The following is a 17,888-nucleotide window of genomic DNA, read 5'->3' as shown; positions in this document are numbered from 1 at the left end:
AGATTTCACTCAAAACATACTTAATAAAATAGGGGCAAGGACAAGCACGAGCTTTAAGTCTAGCTTATATTTTTTCATTAAATTCTGAGACATTTCCTTTAGCTACGCCATGAAATGATTTTTAATCAGCCCGTTTGCAGGCCACAAAACCTTGGCCAATAAATTTACACTTGACTAGGTTAGCAGGCGACAACAGATGACAGCGGCAATCAGCCAAAGCTCGGTCAATTTAATGGCGGAAGCGTCATGTCCAGGCCAGATGGGAGAAGTTGCCAGGAATCAACTCTAATACATCATAGCTCTTTTGCTCTCTGTTATACTTATAGTAAGTATATGTATATGTAAGAGTATGTGAGTATATTCGTATATATGATGTCTGGCAGAAGTGGATGCTAGTTCTGGCATACATGTTACTTGTAGGGCAGTAAAATGTCAGTAGTATTTGTCGTCGAAGTTGACGCTGCACATTTTTTACGACCCGCCCACAATATGAAGTCGTAAAGTTGAAATTTTTTGCTTCCTGCTGCTGCTGTTGTTGCTTCTACTGACTTTGGTAACGTTTTTCTATAGTATTTAATAAGCATTGGCAAATGTTGGGCTCCCAGTCAGCTCTACATTTATCAAGTTGTAAGCTACAAGAATTTGTAGTATTTTGGCCCAAAGAAAGGGTTGAACCCTGTTGAAAAAAAAAAATTGCTAGCGCCGAGCCCGAAGTCTATTTTATGTGTTTACCAAGAAGAGACTATGCTGAAAGTATGACAGAAATAAGTATGAGGAATGTGTAATAAATGCTGATGTAAGCTGACTCATTTGCCTAAATGGGCGTAAAAGCTCATAAAGAGTGATAGCTTGACCATAAAGAATGAACAATAGGTTGGCTCTAAGTAAAGATAGAGTAACCAAAGTTTGATAAAAAGCCTTAGGGTTTCTGCGGTGTATTCACTTGAAAGTACTTGAAATCAAGCAAAACATTAATCTTAAAGTTTTAACTTAATTTAATTTAATTTAAATTAATTTTAATATTAATATAATTTTATTTTAGTTTGGTTTCCTAGCGCTACAAACTGGTGCTTATTAGCTATGGCACTAGTCACTAAGTTATTGATCGATAATTTCTTTTTTGAGCCTCTTCTACTAAGTACTACCAACTATAATTTTTTTATCATTTATTTTTTTTATTTTTTAAGACCTTAAAGCTTTACTCGATAATGTGCTTTTAATCGATGCTATTAAAAGTCTTTGAACTACATTTAAATAGATAATAATTGTAAATAAAGAATTTAAAGACAGTGTTATACTTTTAAAAACCCAAGAACCTCAAGAATTTACTTAAATAATAAATTTATTTAATAATGTGCTTTTGAAAGCTAAATAACATTGAAATCGTGAAACAATTTTGGAGCTTAAAAGCCTCAGCTTTTGAAGGTCTTAAGTTTAAACTTTAATAATTGAAAGTTCTTCCCGATAATACTCTTAGAAGTACACAAATAAATTCTAATATACAATTATATACATATTATACCTGAGACCCTCAATTTATTATTTGGATATTTAAAAATAGTAATTCATAATGCGCTTTTAATCCGTATTTTTCAATAGGCATAGCAAAATAGGTTTTAAAAAATTCAACTTATTGCTTCGAGTAGTTTTCAATTTTGTTCAATCTCCTCCCCTTAATCGCATTTCCCCTCGTAAACAATTGAAGCATAAGCCCTTTAAAGCTTTATAGCACACACATTTACACGTCGCATTGCCTACCCAGAATAATCAACGTTCACACCCACCATATAAGATTTTTCATTGCCCTTTCTGCAGTTTCCCCCCCCGTCACTTGATGTTATCCGGACGTGTTTAGTGCCAGCGAACGATGCTGGATATTATTGCAGCTACTACCTGGCAGCTTTCCCGTGGATCAACTGGGTAACGAATGGAGCCGGAGTGGGAGATAGGCAGAGAGAAGAGAGAGAGGGAGAGAGAGAGAGAGAGAAGAAGTGAAGAGAGCTGGAAGCTGAAGCCTTTCAGAGGCGCTGACGGTGTTGGCAATGTCGTAAATTTTTCGCACGCATTTTTCGGTTTAATGATGCATTTACGATGCCAGCACCGGCGACAACAACACCCAGTTCCAACTTCAACTTCAACTCCATCTCCAACTCCAACTCAAGCTTCAATTGGAACTCTAGCTCCAGCTCCAGCTTCATCCCGTTTCATCTGCTGCTGTGAAGTGAAATGCTGGGACGTGTAACGGTTCTGGTGAAATGGCAACAACTTGAGAAAGCAATCGTTACAGTTTTTAATGTCACCTACAAAAACAAACAGCAGCTGATACCACCAAAGCAACTCAGTGAGGCAATTTCCCATTTTTTGTTTTATGTACCACCAGAAATTATATATATATTTGATTTCTCTTCAAGCTTAAAGTAAACCATAACAGGTCCAGCTTAAGATCGATTGCTCTTAATGCAAACCGAATCTATTTGTTTGAGGAAAATATTTTATTTTTTACATTGAATTTTATTTTGTTTTTGTTTTTTTTTTTATAGTATTTTGTTGGCATGTGAATTATGAACTGCTTAAATCGATAACAATATTTATACATACTCGTACTTAAGTAATTAGTAGTTTGTATGTATCGCTGTGTATTACAATTATATTTCGCAAGACTGATTAATCTTAAGTATTCTATATTTATTTTTCACAGTATATTAATACAAGAGACTTAACTTTGCATCTGTTTAACTTGTGCAGCGATTCACAACAATATGTTTCTCAAGAACCTGTCTGTGCTCATTTTTAAGAACAGCTATACTATGTATTGGTAATTTCGAAAATGTTTAATAATTTGTGTAATTTTGATAAGTGATATTGATCTTAAGAGTTTTGGCAATACTTAGTTAAAACTTGAAGGAGAAAAGTGTGAGCGATAAGAATTTGTAATTTCAGAAAATTTTGAGATAATTATTAAAAGTTCCTACTGTCCTAGACAAACTTACGTCCTGACCAATTGCATAATATCCATAAACATGTTTTTTCATATGTCAATATTTAATTCGAATTTCTAAGCTCATTTAAGTTACTTGAGTCCGCCCCGATAAATATGAATTTTAAAGTAAATGTATACTGTTTGTTCTATATTACTATGAAATTAAATAAATTATATTTGCATACTGTAGTTTTAAGGGCAAAGGTGGAATTTTGTAGGCTACAAAGACACCGCATTTAGAATCGTAACTTAAGCAGACTCAACTAAACATAAGCTAGCTTAAGAAAACTTAAGATAATGTCTTAACTAAAGCTAAACAACCGATGGGTGGACTTCTAGCACGTGTTTGTTGATCTGAAGAGTTGGTCGTAGACAGATTTGTTGATTGGTTGATAAATTGGAGAAATGTTCTTCTTATTTCTGTGGCAGCTTCAATGATAATGTTGCTTGATGATATGAGCCAAGTTAGGTATGTTGATTGTAGAGTAGATCTGGTTACAAGTTGGTCATCATGTATTTGCGGGTATGTTGATTGAAGATAATTTGATAGCTTGTCGGGGATATCATCGCCAGGGTATGTTGATTGAAGAATAAGTTGATTGCAATAGGTTGCATCCACTTAAATATTTGGTTTGTTGATTGAAGATACGTGTATTTCCAAATTGAAGAAGTAAATGTGGCTTGCTTATCATACTATTGATATATTTACAGAGGTTCTTTTTTAATCCGAAACATTACTTTAGTTTAACTCGCGCGCGTTTTGTTGAAGCTTTAAGCTAAATGTAAAGTATTAATTCTTTAACGGTAAGTTGTATTATGTAGACGTAAAACAATAAATATATAATATATCTAAGCAAAATTAGTTTCTTTATTTTTTTTCGGCAATTCTCATAATGCAATTAATAGAAAAATTATCATCCACATTGCCGCGTTGTGTTGCGTAGTTCACCCCCGTCATAAATATTCAAATTGTTCTGACGGGAGTATTCATTCACAACATATTGGCCTGGTGTGATCAGATCGAAAGATTTGTAGTATAAAGAGTGCACAAGTTGATTGTGATTGTGATTATGTTTTAATGTTTATTTCTTGTTTTTTGGCTTACCCTCTTCGATGCGACGCGAAGCCTCATCGATGTCAGCACCAGCATCTTTTAATATCACATACATGAGCGGCATCAGCTCCCACGGATAACGAAATTTTTCTAACAGCTTTTGACAATAGTCTAGGAAAACATCTTGGCCTGCAATTGAATACAAATGAAATTCATGACTTTAGCCGATTATGTATACATTCGAATTACGCTTATTCATTCACTCATGTACATATGTTCGTTCATCTACTTTTGCCATTCATAAGTTACTCTCGTAATCAAATACAAAGTTTGTTTGATTAGTGCATCCGATCGCAATAAACAACTTGAAAACATTTCGAAATATCAAAATAAATAAATAAGACCAAAGTGGAGCCCAAATCAATGGCCGTACAATTTGACGTATACGTAATATGCCTTAGAAACCCCTTTTCAGCTGTGCTCGCATTGTTTGCGGATCGTCAACGGCGGCCATTGAAAAGACCAAACAAACCGAATGACATGAAAAAAGAAACCTCTATTTGGAACGGAATGAACAGACTCAGCTTTCAATGATCTAAATGTAAACATGTCGGTAAAAACGTCGTCAGAAAATGTAACACAATACCACAAAATAGTTTGTGTTATACCCCTGGCAGATACTGTTAAGATCAGCAAAGCGGAAAAGGTTGATAGCCCGTGCAAATACCCATAGATAAAGTTAATTGTGGAAAAACATGCATATGTTTAAATAAAACAGTTTCACATGATGAAGAATATTTTTTCAACTTTATGCGTCTTTCGATAAAATAGTTCTTTTAAGCGATTGAAAAATTTTTTTAACATTGTCAAAGAAGTTGAACTTACAGAATGCCACAATTTTCATGTATAAATGAATATATGTTTAATTTTTTATGTCTTATAATTTAAATCGCAAGTATTGTCAAAGTTTTCTATTTGTGAAAAAACACTTTGTGATTTAATGGTTTAGTATAAAATAAGCAATTTATGAAATCTTTTTAAATACGATGAAATACAGGCGGGAATCTTTCAACATTTAAATATGCAATTTTATGAAACTACCTAGTGAAAAGATGAAATTTCTCCAGAAATGTAGATCATAATTTATATGAAATTAAAATCTTTTTTAAAAAGTATTTAATAGTATTTAAATAAAAATAAAAATTAAGTAAATGTAACATAGAAACATTTAATTTATGAACTGATGTTGTTTTTGGTGTTATAGCTATGAATCCATAGTAAATTTGTTAGAATTTAATTATTTTTATTTATTGCTCTGTGTTTAATTGAATATTTTTACAAATAGCTGATCGCTTTACTTAAAACATGAAACATGAAATATATTTTACATTACAATAGGTTTAATAGTAGTCTGATATTTCTTATAAACAAAATCAGTTAAGGCTAGGATATATATTTCTACATTAAATACATTGATCTATCTCAAGCTCTTAAGATAATCATCAGATGGATGGAAAGATCAGAAAGATGGAATAAATATATGTAGAAATGTCGGGTTTGATCAAAAACATTTTTATGTTTTAAATGCAAATATTCAAGTACTTTATGCGATTAGAAATGTTTACTGAAATGTGTTATGCATTTAAGATATTTCTTACAACCTCTGATGCAAAGATATAAAGTACAGAGGTACATATTAATACATATATGTATGTATATGTAGTACATAAAAACACAAATGCAACATTAAACCGTCGCAAAGTATTCAGTTTCATCTTGTGTTCGTTTTAGTTCTTGTTCTTATTCTGTGTTCGTTATGTCCATTATGCTATGTCTGCCTGTTCACTTTATCTGCCATTTTTTTTTCCTTTTTTCTTTTTACCTACACCACAGCAGCAGCAACAACAACAACAACAGCAAGAACAAATGGCAGCAACTGCGCTGCCGTCGTCGTCATCGTCGTCATCCGTCGGTAGTTTCCGTAGTAGGCGGAGCTTCATAGTCATTGGCCCGTTTTATTATGTTTCTCTTCTCCTTTTCGCCTTTGATGTTGCTCTCGCTGTTGTTGCTGTTGCTGCTGTTGTTGCTGTGTTGCTGTGTTGCATGCAACTGCTGCGTTGTATTAGTTGGCGCTACGTTGATGTTTTTGTTGGTGTGAGGCTTGTGGAGCACGTTTTGCATTGGTGAGCGCAATGCTTATGTCTCTCACTCTCTAAGTTTGCGTGTGTGTGTGTGTGTGTGTGTGTATGTGAAACGTGTTTTATGCTTTGCGTGTGTAGCTGTTATGTTTGTTGTTGCTGCTGTACTCATTGCAGCTGTTATTGTTGCTGTTGTTTAGTTTACATAATTTGAGCTCTATACATATGTACATTTACATATACACACACACACACACACACACACACACACATCTATTTGTTAATATTTGTATGTATAATGTCGCTGACTCTATTGTGCTTGTTGTTGTTGCTTTCGTTCCACGTTTGCTATTTTAATTTAGTAATTAAGCCATTTGTAAATTTGTGTTCGTAGTTTTATTGGCCTTTGCTTTTTTGCATTTTATGCATAAAAATTATTTTATTGACCGCATATAAATTTAATAAATTGATTTATTGTTAGCTCAGCATAACAACAACAACAACACATACAATTTGATTGGCCAATTAGTTCGGGCCAGGCTTTTATTGCATTTATGTTATTGCTGCATAGAGAGCATTGAGCTTCGGTTTTTAGACACTTATAGTTTCACAATTAAACAATATATCTATAGCTGGTCAATCCAATCAATTTCATATGAAGTAATTACTGAAATTGTAAGCAATCATCGTCATAATTACCATGCCGAAACAATAACATTATTGCATGATATTGTGTCTAATCTACAAAATTAAACTGTTGTCACTACTTAGAAAATATAGAAGACTGTAAAAAATAAATACAATTATGTGATTGACATCTATATTTATATTTTCCAGATTTATGAAATTATGCCAAATATATTTAACCTGAATAAAAGAGATTAAATAATTTTTTCGTTTGAAATTTCAATATTATTTCGATTTGGATTTCAGAACGCTGTTATCATAAGACCATGTTTTTTATTCACATTCATAAATTTTTAGCTACATTAAAAAAATATTTTATATGATAGAAGGGAATCAAACCGAATCGAATATAGGTTTCAGGTGGTGATTCGGTTATGTTTGTATTTTGGTATTCGGTGTTCGGTTACTCAAAATATTTTTATATACTTTTCGAAATGGTTTCCGCATATTTTGGTTTCTAAATTCCGGTATGATTGCGGTTAAAAAAAAAAACAATTGTAAGCATGGTAAAAAAAGAAAACATATATAAGACATAGAAAACATATATAAGATCTAATAATTAGATCGATATTCAAATATAAAATCCACATAATTGAATTTAATAAATGATTCAACCGAAACTAGCCGGTTACTAATCGGTTATTTTTTCTTGAAATTTTCGGATTTTTAAGTTTCAAAACAATACAAAAATTTTTGTTTCGGTTAGGGTTTCAGTTACGGTTATAACGATTTGAATCCCTGTATGATAGTTAAAAGCTAAAATCGAAGTTGGAATAACAAATACTTACAACATACAATAATACAAATATTTTTAAAGTTAACGAAAAATGTAAAAACAATGCTATTGAAATAAGTTGTATAGGATTATTTTTTAAGAGCATAGATTTATACTTAAAGTTATCCCTCAAAATTAAAAGGTTTAATAATTTCCCATTTAACTGGAAATCAACGTTAAAATTTCTAAATACTTCTGATTGCACGAAAATTTTAAAATTATATATTGGAATCGCACGAGGGGTACTAGTAAAATTTGGTTAGTTTGGCTTAAAAACCCTAGTTAAATATTCCACTGTACAGAAAACGGAGGGATTTCATTTGTCTGTCACTTGACTCTGAAAATGCAAGGGATTCAGTTGTTTGTTGATCAAGTTCGATGACTATCTCAATTTGGATGTCAGCACTCAAAACAATTTATGTCTGTGACACCCAGAATTGCGTAGTTGGACGGGATATCTGGGATACCCGGGATTAAGGAATTTTAATAAAATACAATTGAAAAAGTAAGATAAAAATAACTTAGGTCCAACAAATACAAATACGTTGAAAAGTTAAGAGTTGTACAGCTTGCCAAAAGTTGGACTTTCTGAGAAAAATCTAAGTTTGGATTGCAAGTAACATTTCACATCATCTTGCATGAAATTTAAATAAGCTAAGAGAATGAAAAGTATTGGCAACGCCCATCTCATTGTTGGGCAGTGCATTTATTGATGCCACATTGAGTTGCACTTGCAACAGCAGTGAGTGCCACACCCATTTAGGAGCACATTTACAGTTAGCCAGTAAACGATGCCATTAACGCGCATAAACGAGCTTTGACTCTCTGCGCACGACAAAGACAACTCTAGTTGTATATACAAATAGAAAGTATACAGAAATATATAAGCAAATATATGTATACGGAAGATATATAAGTGGATTGGTGTTGCTTTCTGCTAGTACTAGTATTATTACTTTTATTACTGTGCAAAATGCAGCTAACACCCATTTGATACTCTTGCTCTCTTTGCTCGCTCTCTTGTCACATGGAATCCAAATCCGAATCCTTTCCAGCATCGTTTCTGCCTCCCTTTTTATTTTTTTCTTCGCTATATATTTTTGTTCGCAGGACTTCGTCCTCGTTTTTGTCGACGCTTAAGTCGTTAGTAAAGTTTTTCATCGTCGTTGTTTGCGCCTTTTTATGAGTTTGTATGCAACACGAAGTGCCTCGTGTTGTTGTTGCCACTGCTCGGGCTGCTGCTGCTGCTGCATCTGTTTCTCGAGCGCATCACTGGTCTGCCAGGAGAAGATTTTATATATATATGCATGTACACATACATTTTTGTATATGCTTGAGGAGTACATACAACCTTGTACCAATTGCAGGCATTACATTGCCCGGCCTTTTTTTTGAGCTTCCTCGGCTTCGACTTTGAAAAAAGGACATTCCGATGCTATGCACAGGCTCGTGTCCAGACTGGAATGCTCCAAAAACCATGTTCGGATTACTTATATGGGGTTCTTGCATAAGCATAAGTAAATAGTTTTCTTCCTTATACTATACAGGCGCTTAAACATTTAGTAAGGGCCGGTTTAATTTTAATACATTTTACTTTAAATATAGTTATCAAACCCTTTAAATAGACATTGAAAAACCGGTCCAAAATCTTAACTCTCTTAACTCAAATATATTTCAAAATTCAAACAATCATTTTCTTATCATGAAAACTGAAAAATTTTTAAACATAGATACATATAAAATAAAATGTAACAATTTAATATGTCTTATTAAAAAAAAAATATATCAATACTATATGATTTAAGGACCAGGCTTAGGCTGAATATAAATTATGCACAAAAATCATCAGATTTTCTTATAACAGAAAAAAAATCATATAAAAGAAATAAGTTTTAAGACACCAAGTCCATCTGCTTAATTTTACAGATATGAATATTTATTTATATAAAACATTAAGATGCAGTTAAAAATATTATTTAAATATGATTCCATGCATTTATTTAAAATTTTCAAATACTAATAACACAACATATTAACATATTAAAATATATCCAAGCTGTCTGCCTTAAATTATAATGAACAAATAATAGGTACTTTATTGTTAGGAATTTTATTGTTGTCTAATATTCCTAAAAAATAAAGCACCAAATCATTTATAGAGAAACAAATTATAATACATAAGATATATTCGATTCTTCGCCGTGAAGAATTTTAATTAGTTTTATTTTAACTATAACAAATATATTTTAATTGTTATTTTATTGTTAGCTTACAGAAAATTTCAATTGATGTAGCATCAAATTAACTTGAACAATAAAAAAATGTGCAAAATATTTGGGTGTTGGCTAAAAACCTTCAGAAACGAATGAGAACTTACAAAGAGGACTGTAAAACAACGAAGTGGCAATATTTGTGAATATCTGCAGAATTGAAGCAGCTTCCGGCTAGGGGGAGAGCCCGGAGGTTGGCAGCCGGAAAATCGTAAAACGTAACAACAATAAAAAATAATAAATCGAAATATCCACAAAATGGCTGCCCAAAATGTGCAGCATGCAAAAACGAATTGGCGACCAAGACGAATTGCTATCATCAAGATTTGGGGGCAATGTGGCAAATGATGCATCGGAATGTCTAACGTATTGTTAAAAATATTTGAATTTAAACTAGACGGAGAGATGTGCAAGAAAGATATATTAAAGTAATGAAAGGGATAACATTTTAAATGTGATATGAGGCAGACACAGATGAAATACGTTTAAATTAAATCGTAGCATTAAAATTGCATTTCATTTGAGTCTCGTTTTTAAGGTATGTGAAGTTTGTTTAACTTCAGAGAATATGTAATCGAAAAGAACATGTTACTATTTTCATTATTTAAAATTTTATTTATTTGTTTAATAGACTATCTTAAGGTTAAGACCTTAGGATAAGCGTTAGTTAGTAGCAATAATTAAATTTTTATTAAATCAATGTCTGTCATAACTCAGACTTTTTTGTCGACACACTATGAAAATGAACGGATTCGATTGTCGTATTCACATTTGGTATTCAATGGCTTGCACTAAATCTAGCAGGCCACTAACGCTTAGCTTGACTTAGTTTAGCTTATCGTTTAACTATTTTCTTTTCTCTTCTTGTTACCTTTAGGTCATTTGCAGAAAAGCACTGTGTACCATTCGCTGGATATTCTAGCGTTCCTTCATGTGTTGTGCATTCGTCAAGAAATGCAGTAAACGCTAATAAAAGTGCATGTCGCATGGCGCACTTTTACGAGGGATGAGAATGAGAATGGGGATGGGGATGGGGATGGGAATGATGATGTTACGCATCCTTCACAGCCAGAAGGCGGAAGTTGGCAACGCTTATCCTTTAGCTGCTTTTAGCCAAGTTAAGCTTGTTAAGCTTGGCACGAAAGCAGTTTTAATCTCAAAATTAAAACGTTTGTCATTTACCAGCATCTTTACGACTTATATATAAAGAACAAGTCTAGCTTTTGTTCTTCTCTCTGTGTTTTGTTAACATCTCGTCTTCTCTCTCTCTCTGTCTCTCTCTCTTTTCCTACATCTCCATCATCGTCATTCTAGTAATCGTTGTCGTTGTCGTTGCCGTTGTTACCGTCATCTTCTTCGTCGTCGTCATCTCCTTGTAGTCGTAATTCACTTGAACTTGTGTAATGCTTTTGGGTTAAAATCGTGCCATCCATATCTACATACATTTCCTTATCCCCTATCCGTTCCCTAACTCATCATGCGTCATTTTTGCATGCATTTATACAGTTTTTATTTTTATTATGGAAAATAACAAGCTTGTGCTGTCGATTTACTTTTATGACTCGAAATATATTAGATGTACATATTATTTTAGAATTTAAGCTCGCTCTACAGCTCGAAAAAGATTTGATACGGATTTGTTCTCTCTCAAGAAGCATAAGACTAGTTTAAAGTAGAAGTTGATTAACTTTTGTTAGGGTAGTAATTTTTCATTACTCTGCTCATTGTTCTCTTATCAATTGGTTCTCTTGGCTTTGCTCTTATCAACCGCCATTAACGTGTTTCATCCCAGACTAGACAAGTGTAATTGCAAACATATACGTAAGAATTTAGAACACCTTTCGAATGCAATTTTCTATATTGTATTTAATTGATGGTTATGTAAATTGCATTCAACTTGAAACATGTGCAGATAATAAAATACCTATAATAATATACAATTTTAATAAATAAACATAAGAACAGAAAATGTCTCTAAGAAATAATATACATACAATGTATTAATATATTCATAACTCATGGTTTTCGCGATCTGACTTACACTAATTTGAAATTGTGCGAAATTCTTACAAAAGATGGATGGGGTACAGAAATTTAAAGGCTGAAAACTTTTAAAGTCGAACACTTTGTGGAAAACTGGCATATATACCTACTCAGTTTTAAATCTCTACTAAATAATTTTGATATTTTAAGAGCGACTGTATAAAAATAAATAATATTATCAGTAATTGATATTAATTATGTTTATCTAGGTAACTACAGATATTATTTTAATATTTTTAAGTTGGAACCTCCACTATGCCAAGCAATTAGTTTTATATATATTAAAAGCTTATATTATATTTTATTGTCAAGTAGTTGTGGCCTTAAAATCAGGCAACATTGTATGGAATCGGTTTAAAGTTGTTGGGAATTTTTCGCAAGGATTTTATGATTTCCTTAAATTTTTAATTGCAAGCAATTTTGTAGGTCAGAAAGGTACCATCTGAATGATTTAGATTAGCAATATTAATTTAAGTGAGCCTTTTGAGCATCAAATCAAATCAGTTTTTTAAAACATTTTCTAAATTGTAAAATAATTCGATATAAAATTAAATCGCTGTTAATCGTTGATTGTAATTTAATTTTAAGGTCGTCCCATCGATGTAATTGAAACTAAACAAACGAAACTCACACGACAACCCCTAAGCAAATCGAGAGCTCAACAAATGCTGGCAGGGCAAAAAAAAAAGCAAAGCAGAAATAGTCGCAGCTCTATTTGATTAAAAGTACACTGTAAAAAACAGCTTAAACAGTAATTTTAAATATAAAGTGTTCAAAATTTTAAATATATTTAAACTTTTGTTTTTTATGATAAAGTATTGTTTTTGGAGGGACTCTATCTTTAGTTAATTTGATTGACTGTTACAATTTACGTACATATATTGATTTAAGTAACTAGTAAATTGGGTTTTCAGTGTAATCACTTGAAGAGGACGTCATGTGTGACCCCACTACCAATCCCAAGCATTCCTTGTGTATTTTTTTTAGCACGCGTGGATACTATGTAAACTGTTTATGGATTACACGTGCCTGGCATGCCAACTAATAAGGTGTCAGGGAATTTAGCCGTTACTGGTGACACAATGTTGGCAGTTTTGGCGGCGCTTTTTAAAATATCAAAGGCTTCCTGTTTCTGTCCAATAACTTAAAAACAATTAGAAAAATTCCAAAGTGAGACAGTAATTTAAAAGAAATATATTTAAATATTTTTTTTATATATTATATACGAGTCGTTGTTGTATTATTTGTAGAGTGCTACGATCCCTGTGCAATAAACCTTTGCATTTCATTAGTTTCAATGGCAATTACGTCAGATGTCTACTTTTCACCCATAAACCAACCGTAATAATACATATATTATATATCATTTTGTAAATATATTATTAAGTCAAAGTGTGTCATTTTCTTTGTAAATAAATTGTGTATATGTCATATTAGGTAATTGGTAACGGATCAAAAAGTTACAAGTGTGGAGTTTTTTTGCTTGCTCTTTGAAGAGTCTTTTGGCATGAGTTGCGGATCTAAATGAAGTGTCCAATTTGCTGGCAGCTCTGTCTGCCATAAATAACGTCACAAATTAGAGAAAATTACGAATGATGATATCAAGATTCAGGTGCTATATTTAGTCGTAAGAATTGTGTAGCTGTATGCTGATATTCGAAATATTTCTATAAAATTAGAAACACAAGTCAACTCCTTGACACCTCTTTAAAAAAAAGAGCGCTGTTGTTAATCTCAATATCTGTTATAAAGGTATAGAATGAAGTAAGAACTATTATTATATAATATACATATATAAATTTGTGGTTTTAACGACCTTGCTCGGGTCAGCGTAAAGTTAAACAGCTTAAAGGTGCTTAAATAAATAATACTTATAAAAAAATTATATTTAGTTTAATATTATTTTTAATGCAAAGGGTCGGCTCTATCGTTTAGAGGTTTTCAATATATTAGCAATAAACATGAAATATAGTACGCGAAATATTTTGGAAATACCCATATTTGTCATAACAAAAGGCGGTGACAATTTATCTTATTGACTTTTAGTTTTCGCTCGTATAATATTTCATAATAATCATTAATTTGGAGATCATAAAGATTGATATGGAAGGGAATAGAAAATTGAGTTGTTAGATGATCTACTTTAAATTATATATATATTTTTGGTAAAATGTTATATCAGTTACTATCTGCTACATTCATACATAATTGGCAACAGTTTGTGGCAAGGAAGGTTTATTATCAGAGCCGCTGAGTGACGATGTCGCGTTGAGGCAATTGTTGAATATTCATTCAATGCACAGCGAATAGAAGCGAATGACATTGTCACTATGTCGAGTACCCAAGTCCAAGTCCCGTTCCCACTTTGTCACGGCATGTGTCAGACAGCGGCAACGGCAATTCACGTTGAAATTCACGAGAACTTTCACTTTCAAATGCACATGTGTGCTTATCACTTATTGGCATTGATAATCAGCTTTAGGGCTGATTGCACGAGAACGCTGTATGCCCTTTTTTTTCTGATAAGCCCAGCGCTTAGTTGTCTTATCAGTTAGCACAGTTATCTCTGTCTGTGACGTGTCCTGAGTGGCAAGTGGCAAGTATACGAGTATTCAGATATATATGTAAATGCAAATAATATGTTCTTTTTTAGTGACAAATCTATGAGAATTATTTGACTTAAGCCTGAGACACATGTTTTTCATTCTTAGTTGAAATTCTGCCGCTGACACAGCTGTCATTAAAGCCAATTGGCAATTGGCTTCAGGTTAAGTGGCCAGCAGTTCCTGGCTAATGCAGCTTGGCCAACTTGCAGCTACTGTTCACTCACTAATTTCATACACGATTTCGATAGCCTAATGCTGACTTGAGTTTACCAGAGTTTTTCACACTCTCCCTCTCTCGTTCTCTCGGTGTCTTTGTGTCTCTGTGTCTCTGTTCCCCGGCCTGTTTCACTCCGCTTTAGCGGTAATTCGTCTTATAGACAGACGCCAAATGCTTGCTAGACTGTGGCATCGTAAAATTTTCCTTTGCGCTTTTTTACGAGCGCCCCAAAACGTTGACGTTGAAGTTGACGTTGATGACGACGTTCAACTTGTACAACAACTAAAACAACAACACCAACAATAACAACAAACATATTTATTTGCCCGAAAGGTTTTCTTTTCTACAATTTTGGCATCGCATGAGTTTGACGCTCGTAAAATTAAGAATGAAAAGCACCAAAAATATATCTCACCGAGCGTTGATTTTTTGTCTTTCATTTCATTTCGTTTTGGTTCGGTTCGGTTTTGTTTCTTTTTTGCTAGGTTTGGTTCCGTTTCCCGGTTTTTATTGCCGCCCTTAACATTCGCGTTAATTGCTGTGACTCTGATATAAATCAGTTGACATGACGCTCGTGTCCTTTAAACAGCAACGTCAATCGCGCACTCTGTCAATTGATTTTGGTGAGGACCAACCCTTGGCATCAATCTCTGATTCAATTTTCGATATTATTATTGCAGGACTTTGATCTGCGCTGGACAAACATATTCATAGAACATCACATCACAGCATTGTGGTTAATGGGTTAAGTGTTTATTGATATTCAGTCCAAGCGAGAGCGAGAGGATGTTGTGGGGATGTACTCGTAAAGTGTGATAAGTTAATTGAAAATTGTTGATGAAAGCGTTGATGCGAAATTTGGTCACTTTAGGGGAATTTTAATAAAGGGATGTTACTTAAAATGGGTTGAAATTTTTAAAAAATTCTGATGTACGAAAATTCAAGCAATTCCTTTAGTTCTTTTACGAAATTAAAACTCTTCAAGAGAAAATTAACTCTTACAATCGGTCCTCAACTCTGGTGTTAACATTTCATAAAATAAATTTTACATTTTAAAACAACATCTCAACTCTTTAACACCAATTTAAATACCAAATTTATTTTATATCAGACATTATAATATCCAACTAAAACTTTTTAAGATGTTAAAATATTTCAAAATATAAACAATCCCAAGAAAACTTTTAGTTCAAAAATTTTAATATCAATCAACCTCATTTCACACCAGTAATATCTCGAACACATCATCATAAAGTATTTAAAAAATCACATTTATCGTTTCTTAATTTGACGTTCGAATTGCTAATGAATACTCTCTAAATACTCGTTATTTTTACGCAACTGCAAATCGACTGCTAAATGAATTAATTAGACTGCAAATTAGACTACAAGATAAAATATTATTGGTGGTGGTGATCAGAAAATAAATACACATAGTAGTAACAGTAGTAACTGGCAACTGGAAAGACTTCCCAGTCAACATCTCATGTGAAACAGTCACGTTTCTCTCAATGTGTTACACATTTCGTGACCAAGTTTTACTACCCTCGGCAAGGGTATAAAAACCAGATTTGCTCAGATAAGTGTGGGCTATAAAGATACAATTTATGTACATCCACTTAATATCACACACGATGATAGTTTACATGTTATTTGAATTAAAAAATCCACCTAATTAAACTGCAACATAGCAAAAACTGAAAGTTGATTAAAATGTTTCCAAATGATTGTTTAAACAAATTAAAGATAATGAAGACGAATGATTTATAACTTTTTCTCTGTCAAATATTATCAGAATGCAAAACGCAAAGTCAATTGAGTTGTAAATCATAGAGGAAATAGGAAGTTGACACTTGCCAGAGCTCCAGCCCTGGGGAACACATAAATAGACAAATTGAGGTAATTAACGAAATCATTATGCCCATAATAAGTCAAAATGTTGCACTTCTAACAAATTGGCCGGAGGCTTATCACCATATCGTAGTCAATAAATTATAGAAGCGATAGCAGTTAAACAGACAACACCTCAAGACATTATTTCGTGGACTTGTGCAAGCTTGCACAACACTGCGTATGCGTAATATGAAAATTATTGCCCCTTCCCTTGGCCGAAACAAGAATAAATTACAGGCAATGATATTTTCTGCACAGGTTTTACACTTGTTGCCAAGGTAGCTCCACAAAACTGAGAATCTCAATTGACACAGTGCATTCAAATACCACTACGTACACAGAGAGCGAGAGAGAAAGGGAGAGCGAGAGTGATTGCGAGAGAGCGAGCGTAAGAGAGCGCAGTGCATTAAATGCATTTGTTGCCGATTACAACAGAAAATTGCTTACACGTGCCAACTGTTGTAGATAAGAAGGGGATGGCAAACGGGGAGACGACCGACCTCTATGCCAGAGACAGACAGAGAGCGGGAAGGGGACTAAGCACAAGCCAGACAGCTGATGTTTGACTGTGAGCTATAAACAAATGCAAACTAATACAGTCGACTATGTTGTTTGCTTGAAACACACTGTATTTATCATGGGACTCAACTTAACTATTTATATACAATTATTCTCTAACTGTGTGCTTAGCATTATCAAAAGTTCTTATTATAAAATTGTACACATTTGTATATACAAACTAAACTTTTCTAAGATGTAACAATTTCCTTTTCTCTCTCTTTAGTAAAAAAAGACACTCATATCTTGTCAATTTTTTACTGTCTGTTGAGTGTGTAAAAATTAATTTTCAATTGGTCAGGCGTGTGTCTGTCGTACTGTCGATAGCATGATGTAGTCTGCAAGTCCTGACCATCTGGTCGGAACTAAACAGTGACCAGACACCCGGTGCTACGTGCTTTATTGTCTTATAATGTGGTGTGTAATTTGTGTCGTATTGAACGGACCCGAGAAACTCTCGGAAAACAAATTGACATGCTGATAAAAAAGCTCATGAAAAACCAATGAAAATCAATGTGTATCTTCCTCTATATGTGTGTGAGTGTATGAGTGACACTCTCGGAACGTGCACTAAATTGTTATGCACTAAATTTTGCCATATTTCTTGCCAGAGCTCTTTAATTTCCTCCAACAAAAATGGCGCCGCCAATTTGTTTCTAAAATATAA

The 17,888-nt window shown here is 33.2% G+C and overlaps 1 protein-coding gene across 4 annotated transcripts in view; it reads right to left on the bottom strand.

Moving 5' to 3' along the window:
• The window catches only part of LOC117790277 (protein doublesex), a 43,079-nt gene that overhangs the window by 9,469 nt on the left and 15,722 nt on the right, over window positions 1–17,888 (bottom strand). For 2 of the 4 annotated variants that reach the window (XM_034629668.1, XM_034629669.1), the window contains exon 2: window positions 4,086–4,223. In XM_034629668.1, coding sequence (XP_034485559.1) covers window positions 4,086–4,223 — 138 coding nt within the window. The other 2 variants (XM_034629671.1, XM_034629670.1) reach the window with 2 other exon arrangements.

This window comes from Drosophila innubila (genome assembly GCF_004354385.1).
Source record: "Drosophila innubila isolate TH190305 chromosome 3R unlocalized genomic scaffold, UK_Dinn_1.0 2_E_3R, whole genome shotgun sequence".
Taxonomy (NCBI): Eukaryota; Metazoa; Arthropoda; class Insecta; order Diptera; family Drosophilidae; genus Drosophila; species Drosophila innubila.
The sequence above is the reverse complement of the archived record's forward strand: the minus strand, read 5'-3'. Positions and strand labels throughout refer to the sequence as shown.